The 10,500-nt window shown below is 39.3% G+C and overlaps 1 protein-coding gene across 1 annotated transcript; it reads left to right on the forward strand.

Annotated features, from left to right (window-relative positions):
* Positions 1 to 377: 377 nt before the first annotated feature.
* On the forward strand, positions 378 to 1,211 carry LOC109239504 (uncharacterized mitochondrial protein AtMg00810-like). The gene has a single exon (XM_019406075.1). The coding sequence runs from the start codon at positions 378 to 380 to the stop codon at positions 1,209 to 1,211; it is 834 nt and encodes a 277-aa protein (XP_019261620.1).
* Positions 1,212 to 10,500: the final 9,289 nt, after the last annotated feature.

Consider the following 10,500-nt stretch of genomic DNA (forward strand, 5'->3'; position numbering starts at 1 on the left):
ACTGCATGGAAATCAACAATGACTCAAGAATTTGAGACATTGTATACCAATAACACTCGGGATTTAGTACCATTTCCAGCTGGAAAAAGGGCCATAGGATGTAAATGGGTGTATATGATAAAACACAATGCAGATGGGAGTGTAGAGAGGTTCAAAGATAGGTTGGTAGTGAAGGGTTATACTCAACAGGATGGAGTGGATTATACTGAGACTTTTTCACATGTTGTTAAAATGACAACACTAAGGACTCTGATTGGGGTAGCAGTTAAGAAGAGATGGGAAATGTTTTAGATGTGAACAATACTTTCCTTCATGTTGAATTACATGATGAAGTATATATGAAAGTACCACCAGGCCTATTTATAGAGCGGTCTGAAATGGTATGCAAGTTGAACAAATCCTTGTATGGATTAAAACAAGCTAGTAGACAATGGTATGCCAAGCTGACAGAAGCTCTTTGTTCCAGAGGTTATACACACTCTATGTTTGATTACTCTTTGTTTTATAAAGGCAAAGGGAATTCAGTAACTTTTGTAGCTGTATATGTTGATGATGTTATTATCACAGGAGCTCACTTGGAAGAAATTACCAACTTAAAGAAGTTCCTACATGAAACTTTCAGAATAAAAGATCTAGGGAGACTCCATTACTTCCTAGGATTGGATATACATTATAAAGGTGATGGAGTTGTGATTACACAGAAGAAATTTACTCAAGTCCTTAAGGAGTTTGACTGTATAGGATGTTCTGTTGTGACTTCACCTCTTGATCCAACAGTGAAGGTAAAGGCGGGTGAAGGAATACCACTTTCAGATCCCGGTCACTGTAGGAAACTAGTTGGGAAATTTAATTTCCTTATAGGAACTAGGCCTGATATAGCTTATAGTGTTCAACACTTGAGCCAATATATGCAAAATCCTAGACACAGTCACCTAAAAGCAACAGTATATGTATTGAGATACTTGAAAGGGAGTTTATCTCTGGGGATCTTTTTGTCTAACATTAGAGATTATAGAGTAAGGGCCTTTTATGACTCTAATTGGCCTGCTTGCCCTGAAACTAGGAAGTCTGATAGTGGTTACATAGTGTTGCTTGGTGACAACCCCATCAGTTGGAAATTCAAGAAGCAATCTACTATTTCATTGTCCTCAGTAGAAGCTGAGTATAGAACAATGAGTAAAGTGGTTTGGGAACTGGTCTGGCTTGCATGACTGCTTGAGGAACTCACAGTATCTCTTTCTCTACCCATACTTGTCTTCTGTGACAGCCAAGCAGCACTTCACATTGCAAAGAATCCAGTCTTCCATGAGCGGACCAAACACATAGAAGTGGGCTGTCATTTTGTACGAGACAAGCTTCAAGATGGACTGATTTCATCATGAATAGCTTGCAGACATCTTTACTAAGTCTTTGCCGGGCAACAAGCATACTCTTCTACTTGGCAAGTTGGTTGTGGATTCCCCACCTCCAACTTGAGGAGGGAGGAGGGGTAGTGTTGAGATTATTTAATAACTAGTCATGTTGTAGTCACCTTACATTTACATAGGCTATTCCTGTATAGGCCATTTTTGTAAACACTTAGGCTACTATTATAATAAGGTAGTTAAGTAGTTAGTGGAAGCAGCTATGCACGTGTATAAATGTATTGTACAGATATTTTGGATGTAAGAAGAATTCATTTTCTCTCTCAATCTGTTTCTCGAAGCTTCTCGGCGTGGATGGTTTTCCCCTTCCTCCATTGGAGCTCGATCTGAGCTCAATTCCAGTGTTGATTCTCAACATTTAGTCAAAAGCCAAGGCACAACTTAATCGTCCACTTCGTAAGTTTCAAGTTGGTAAAACTTTTGAGAAATATATATTTTTAACATCTTTCAAAAATAATAGCCGATAACATATATAGCAATTAGTTTGGAACGATCGGCCAATTTTGTGTTTTGCTCTAAAAAATTTCATTATTGGTTCCTTAGGAACTTAAATAACTCACCAATAAGGTTTTGAATGGTGTACGTTCTTCCCTGTGAATGGCTAAAAATTAAGTGTATTCAATATTAACATAAAACAAATAAAGGTAAGACACATAGACACATATATTTTACACGCCTTTAATACTTCACCAGGGTAAAATGATATCCATTCTTACTTTGTAATTGCTAAAGTTACTTTTTTTAATTTAATACTATAAAATACCGTGAGTAGGTGAGTATTTACACTCTGTTTGGATCATTGTTCCCTATCGTTTTATAATGTATTGTATTATATTGTATCGTATTATATCGTATCGTTTTACGAATACAACGTTTGGATAGATTGTATCGTTTTTTATTGTTAAATAATATTTTGATGTTTGGTTTGACTGTATCGTAATGTACTGAACTGATAAGTTTACCAAAATACCCTCGATTGTTTAAATACTAAATTTATCAAAAATTATGCATAATTTTTTTATAAAAAAACAAAACAAAAGAAGGCGAAACACCTTAAGAAAGCATAACAAAGGAGCGAGACAGAAGAAGGCAAATCAAAGGAGCACAACTAAGTAGAAATAAATTAAAAGCAAATTAGGAGAAAAAATAAAACAGAAGGCGGCAAAACACCTTTAACGTTGGCGGCAGAAGTTCTGGAAAAAAAAAACAAAGTAGGTCATAGGTTAGAGATTTGGAGTTAAAATAGCAAAAAAAGCTAAAGGGTAAAATAGAATTGTGGAGAAATAAGTTAGGGCATAATTGGAAAGAAAAATAGGAAACAATCCCACCACACTGATCACGCCCAACTATGCCTTATAAAAAGGACTAAGCGGACGTTGCAAATATAACCCGAGTATTACGCCCAGGGTCGAATCCACAGAGAGTTAACCTATCAACTACTATCTTCAGACCCACTAATTCTTCAGAACCAGCTTCTCAATATTCAAATCTCAGTTGAGTGTTCTTTAACGACTAGCTTGCAAGTAACTAAATAGCTGTAAACTAAACTAATGAGGTTGTAAACAATTATGAGGAAAAGCTAAGGCAATGACTTCCCCTATTGATGGAATCCCTTTTGTTTATGCTCATACAAATTTACCCACACATCTCTATCAATCATGAACGCTAATCTTACCGCAAATCTCTCCCGAGTAATCACAGTAATTTACTATTGCACTCTCCCGAGATACACTAGCTTACTTTATTTAGCACGATTCACTTTAGATTACACCCAAGGCTTCGTTATCCCTAATCCCGCCTTTAAACCCGCAATTATAGATTCCTCTAATAATCTAGGAGTGGTGTTGTTCAACAATAACCTAAATATGCACTCTTTTCCAAGTTATGCACACTAAATAGGCACAACTAATTGAGGATCCTGTCAATTACCTACAACGAACACGAAGTTGAACAAATAGATATTAAACTAGCAATTTGTATTCACATAAACAAGAAGTTCATCACCCAATAGGTTCCATCAAAACCTTAGACAAGGAATTTAGCTACTCATGGCTATGGGAAAATAAACTAAGATTGAATTCATCATAAAAATCAAAAGAAAAGAAGAAAGATGTTTAGAGTCTTCTCTCACAATGGTTTTCCTTGCTAAGAAACCTTAAAAATCAATACATGCCTCTCTTGGGCGAAGTCTAATGTTAAATAGGGTTTAGGTCTAAAAATCCCGTAATTGACACTTTGGTCCCTGAAGTGTCTGCGCCTGCCGCGGTTCTGCCGCGGTCGCGGTAGAATCGCGGCCAAACACCCTCGCGGAATCCTTAAAATTCTGCAGCTGCTTTCCACCGCGGTTCTGCCGCAGTCGCGGTGGAACCGCGGTGGACCCAGTGCTTTGAATCTTCGGCCTGTTTTGCATGGTTCACTTGGGAAATTTCACAGTTGGCCTCTTTTTCATCAATTTTGACTCCAAAACTGCTCCTTAGCCTTCCTTATACATATATCACCTGCAAATCATGAAAAGCACTAATAAGAGCATTTTGTTATCACTTTTAGCATTAAAACTACACAAGAAGGTGATTATTTAAGGTGTGATTATAGTCAAATGCACCTATTATCAACACCCCACACTTAAACCTTTGCTCGTCCTCGAGCAAACTAAACCACACTTCTAGGCCTAACTGCTCAATGCATTGCCCCAATTTATGTCACACCTGCTATTATCAAAGATCGACCTAAGCGGTGCACAATCATATCTCAAATGCAGACTCTCATGCCAAGACACACTTGTGCTCACTCTAATTACTCTAACAGAAGTGAAGACTCACTTTTTCTTCCTGAGTCACATGCCCTCACATAAACAAAATTTGAGAGAAGTTCCACACATAAAATTCAACAACAAGGAACCATATATAGAAAGAATTCGCTCACTCTCAGCAAAGAGCATTCACAAGCCACACAGACACACCATAAGCTTACCCCTAGTGTAATACTCCACTAATCGAGCCAGTCAGTCAAAGATCAAGAGGTCTTTATAGGTTGTAATGTAGGCTAAGGGACGGGTAGGATATATTTGGATATAGTGACTAACCTCCCTAAGCACTTTTAATACACACTTCCTTTTGTTTCACCTTCATGTTCAACCCAATCATTATTCCACATTTTGTTTCACTTGTGACCCCCACTTTTCTTTAGGTACAACTGGCTCTTCTTTTTCTTTTCTTTTCTCTCTTTTTTTTTCAGATTTATTGTACACTGCCAGTTCACCAACCAGAACCTTCATTCTTGATTCCCCTTTTTTCACTAACTCTCTCCCACCCCACACTTAGACTTTTGCATATTCTTTAGTGATTCAAGTGCTTCTAGGATGTAAAGGTTCAAACAATTAGCTTATTCAAACACAGCGATTTAGATCATTATAGGGTTATCAAAGAATAGGCTTCAGGCTCAAAGGGGTTAACTATGGTAATATGCACAGGTGGATTCTCAAGTATAAAGGGTTGCACAAAGAAATGCCTCAATCATCTCTAAAACCAAACGACTTCTATTTCGCTTTGCAAACACACAGGGCAAGTTCTAGGTATCATATGCAAGCATAGGATGCAAGTAACAACTCACACACACTTAGCATGTAACTCATTCCGAATCAGTTCATCAACACAATCATACGAGTGTTCAAGCAAGACAAGATGTGCAAAATTAAGGCATATATTATGAGTCCACAAACAAGCTTAGGCGTCACACTCTCAAGTTCTTTTCTTTGCAAGTGTGCACATTTGGGGTTACATTCTGACCTTCACCCATCTAATCCTAAAACTACAAAAGAAAAATCTACCTAACCCGGTTCAAGAAAAACCCTTGGAAAAGAACCGTGGTCAAAAGAAAAACCAAGGGGGAGGTACTACATTACCTAAAAGAAGAAAATAAAATTAAAAAAAAATAAAAATTCTACATGGACTACTTCCCTCAAGAGTATTGTCCACCTAGTCCGTCATCAGGAAGAGTCCTCTACAAGTTTTGTTTTTTTTTTTTATATCTGACTTTGACCCTCAAGAGACCCGTCAACAAGTGTCCGTCGTTGGGCCAAGTCCTCCTAATATAACACACTCACATATATACAACACATCACTCTAATGCTACACAGTTAGAGCAAGTCTCCCACCCCACACTTAAAATCATGGCATGTTCCCATGTCATATCAATAAAGTAAAGAGCAAAAGGGTGAGACGACTTCCCTGAGACTCAATTCGAGTCGGAGACGGTGCTGGGGTCTACATGGCAGGCCCTCCCCAATGCACGTAACCAAGCCATAAACCGGCTCTCAGATCTATCCTGCCTCTGTGACATGGCGTCCATCCGCGTGTGTAGACCATCCACCGAGGTGCGGAGATCCGCGACCTCTTCTTCCAAGGAGCGTAGCATAGGCCGGGAGGACTGTGAGCGTGATAGGTCTGCTCCAGAATGGGGGCGCCGAGAGGGCCCGGCACTGTCAACAGACCGCCTAGACGGTGCAAAAGGAACCGGATCATCCTCCTCATCATCAATCTCTATTGTGGTGCGTGTACCCCTGCCCACTCTGATGCTAGAAGCTTTGAAAGCTGCTCTGGGAGGAAAATCTCCATCTGCAGGATTGGTGGGGGTGTTTCTCATCAAGCACAATGTGGTTACCAAGGAAGGGAAATAGAATCCCTTTGTCAGCAGCGGTCCCCGTAAGACCATTTCATCACCAATTACCCGGGCCGCATCAAAATCCTTCCCTGTCACAAAGCACCAAGTCAACAGTGCCCTATTGAAGTTCACGTCCATGGTATTGCTGGATGGCAGGAACCTGCTACAGATAACAGTCAACCAACACTTGGCCAAGTGAGTGAAAGAGTTAGAGTTGAGGGTTATTTGGTCACGTATCCAAATGGGCTGCCCCCCTGTGCAAAGTACATCCGTCATGACCTCCCATGTCACCCCCGGCCTGTCATGGTAATAGTCGACGTCACTGGTGAACGGAGGCAGCCACAACACCCGGCGAATTGTTTGAATTTGAGCACTGACCACCATACCCCGAACAATCACCTCCCTACCCAAGTTCAATGGGCAGTTGGCATAAAATTCACGAACCAGCATCTTGTTAACTGGTGCAGGATCAGCAAATAGGAATTCCATTTCCCGCCTCCGTATTTCTTCATACATCTCCACCTTTTCGGCTCGGAGGGCTACCCGATCAATCGGGATCTCATGGATAAAGGTTTTTGTAGCCTTGGCGTTGAAGTCGTCCTCTGCCAGTTCCGATTGGAATCTGGACTCATCATAAGCAGGTCGTTGGGATGTGCCTCCAGAGCGCCTCTGCCTTTTGGGAGCCATGTGACCTGCAAATAATCAAACAAACCATCAACATATGCCCTAGCTAGTGCCAATAAGATGGTTACTCAGACTTCACTACCCCATGACACCAAATATTTCCCCTTAATTCATTCAGAACAATCTCCACAATAGCCTCATAATTTTCTTACCACTTCCGGCATAATACACCCCACACTTACTCCTTTCAATGTTACGCATGACATACAACACCACCATATAACAAATACCACCATACCAACAATCAACTACACATCAACAACCATCAATTACAACATCCCNGCACAGGAGGTGCCAATTGCTCATTCCTGACGTTCCCGTTGGGATCGTTTATGTCGCCCATGTCAATTTCGAATTGGTGTGTTTGTTGGGGTGTTGAAGTCTTTGTTGGCACGATTCAATGCCCGGAATATCTTCTCGGGGTCTGAGAGTCCTTCAAGTAGTTCTCCAGTCCTCGTAGAATTTCTAGGCATACACCTGCGCACCCAGATCAACAACCGTCAAATTTTCAATGAAAAAGTTGGTAGAGAGAAGACTGACTACAATAAGAATCCTTGTATTTCTGTCAATGACAATTGATAATTCCGTTAACTCCCCGGAAACGGCGCCAAAATTTGATCACGCCGAACTATGCCTTATAAAAAGGACTAAGCGGACGTTGCAAATATAACCCGAGTATTACGCCCAGGGTCGAATCCACAGAGAGTTAACCTACCAACTACTATCTTCAGACCCACTAATTCTTCAGAACCAGCTTCTCAAATATTCAAATCTCAGTTGAGTGTTCTTTAACGACTAGCTTGCAAGTAACTAAATAGCTGTAAACTAAACTAATGAGGTTGTAAACAATTATGAGGAAAAGTTAAGGCAATGACTTCCCCTGTTGATGGAATCCCTTCTGTTTATGCTCATACAAATTTACCCACACATCTCTATCAATCATGAACGCTAATCTTACCGCAAATCTCTCCCGAGTAATCACAGTAATTTACTATTGCACTCTCCCGAGATACACTAGCTTACTTTATTTAGCACGATTCACTTTAGATTACACCCAAGGCTTCGTTATCCCTAATCCCGCCTTTAAACCCGCAATTATAGATTCCTCTAATAATCTAGGAGTGGTGTTATTCAACAATACCCTAAATATGCACTATTTTCCAAGTTATGCACACTAAATAGGCACAGCTAATTGAGGATCCTGTCAATTAACTACAACGAGCACGAAGTTGAACAAATAGAGATTAAACTAGCAATTTGTATTCACATAAACAAGAAGTTCATCACCCAATAGGTTCCATCAAAACCTTAGACAAGGAATTTAGCTACTCATGGCTATGGGAAAATAAACTAAGATTGAATTCATCATAAAAATCAAAAGAAAAGAAGAAAGATGTTTGGAGTCTTCTCTCACAATGGTTTTCCTTGCTAAGAAACCTTAAAAATCAATACATGCCTCTCTTGGGTGAAGTCTAATGTTTTAAATAGGGTTTAGGTCTAAAAATCCCGTAATTGACACTTTGGTCCCTGAAGTGTCTGCGCCTGCCGCGGTTCTGCCGCGGTCGCGGTAGAACCGCGGCCAAACACCCTCGCGGAATCCTTGAAATTCTGCAGCTGCTTTCCACCGCGGTTCTGCCGCGGTCGCGGTGGAACCGCGGTGGACCCAGTGCTCTGAATCTTCGGCCTGTTTTGCATGGTTCACTTGGGAAATTTCACAGTTGGCCTCTTTTTCATCAATTTTGACTCCAAAACTGCTCCTTAGTCTTCCTTATACATATATCACCTGCAAATCATGAAAAGCACTAATAAGAGCATTTTGTTATCTTTTTAGCATTAAAACTACACAAGAAGGTGATTATTTAAGGTGTGATTATAGTCAAATTCACCTATTATCACACACCAAATCGCTTGTTTCAAAAAAGGGGAATTTTTATTGTTCCAGGACAATGGATTTAATAATACAGTACAATCAAAATAAATATTATTTTGGGATAATAATACAATACGATACAACGGGGAAACAACCTTCCAAACAAGCTGTTAGCGAATCACTGTTCAGCTCATCTTTTAAAAGGTGTAAATGTGAGGAATTAACTATTTAAAGTCCCCCACTACTGCTCCTGACAAAATTTTAGCAGCTCTTAAGGGAATATTTTGGTCCTATTCTCCTTTAACTTCAGAAAAGATTTGTAAAAGAAGAAAAAATTACTACATTTAATTAAATTAAATAAATCTTCCTAAATTTGTCGGCAGATTAGCAAGAGAAGGTTGAGTCATCCACCTCGAGCCGAGTAAAAAAAGCAGCCCGATGCACTAAGCTCCCATTATGTGCGGGTTTCGAAAAAGACCCGGACCACAAGGATCTACTATACACAATCTTACCCTGTATTTCTGCAAGAGGCTATTTCCACGACTTGAACCCGTGACTTCTTGGTGCATGAAAAACCTAACTAGCTAGTGGTACAATTAAAATAAATCGCCAGTTGGTCAAGTGCATGAAACAGCAGGAGTCCTCAAGAAAATCAAAGGAATCTGATTTCGTCGAATCATAAACCAAAAGCATACGAACAAAACCACATATATTAGTACGGTCTAATCTTGTGGTTGTGGAGGAAGATCTAGCTAATTCAATGAAAAATTAGGAACCCACTGCATGCATCAAATCAAAGTAAATTAAATAAATACATATTAATTGTAATTAACAACGGTTAATTAAAAGATGAAGTTTACACAAGTCATACACTTAAGGACCTTGGAATGAAAATCATGAAAAACTAGTGTTCAAAATTTTAATTTAATGGAGGTGAAAGAGTGTCAGGTGATTACTTACTTTCATCTAAGTTTTGATGGCAGCGTTATTGATAATTATATTGGTAAGAGACAGTATATTCTTAAGTTTTGATGGGCAAAATTATCTACTTATATCAGTAAAAGAGGTAGTAAAATTTTGTAAGATAAACGAAGTACACCCAAATTAATTCAAATACCCATTATAAAATATACATATTACTCCATTTATTTCAAATTATGCGAACCTATTTGATTGATCACAAAGTTTGAGAATAACATGTCATAAAATTAGTGTGATTATAAGGCTTTAAAAACTTTTGGTCGTAAGCATGCCCTAGCAAACTAATCACTAAAGATAAATTAAAAGAAAATGAATTTAAATTATTTTAAAATTTAATTTTGAATGAATTGAAAAGAAAATTTGATTATATAAATATAAATTAAAATAGAGAGAAAACATCTGGATTTCCAAAAGCACTGATGTATACGGTCAAATCGGGCTTGCCCTTTTTAGTATGACTAGTCGAGACCGGGGCATGACAGGCCAAGGTTCCACCCCATGTCGTACCGGATCACGGAACGAAGTTAGATGGCCAAGCTCGTGACTCATGGACCGAACGAGATCGAGATCAGCCAAGACCGAAACCGAGTGGAAAAGAGATCGAGCAAGGTCGAGGGAAGCATGTCGAACCAAAAAACGGAAAGCCAAGATATACGCGACCAGGCGAGGATCACGGCGGAAATCTCGGCACGTATCAAGGAGAGGTCGATTGTTAATCATGTGATTTCTTACCGTATTTAGGATTGTACTAGGAGCAGGACTAAGGGGAGTTGATCATTTGTATTCATCATCATATTCACGTTACATAAAGCTGCATATTCACTTTCTCTTAAGCTTTCAATATTCTTGTTACTGTGTTCATAACTCACTTAATTTGAGGGC

This window comes from Nicotiana attenuata, unplaced genomic scaffold (assembly GCF_001879085.1).
Source record: "Nicotiana attenuata strain UT unplaced genomic scaffold, NIATTr2, whole genome shotgun sequence".
NCBI classification, from domain to species: Eukaryota; Viridiplantae; Streptophyta; class Magnoliopsida; order Solanales; family Solanaceae; genus Nicotiana; species Nicotiana attenuata.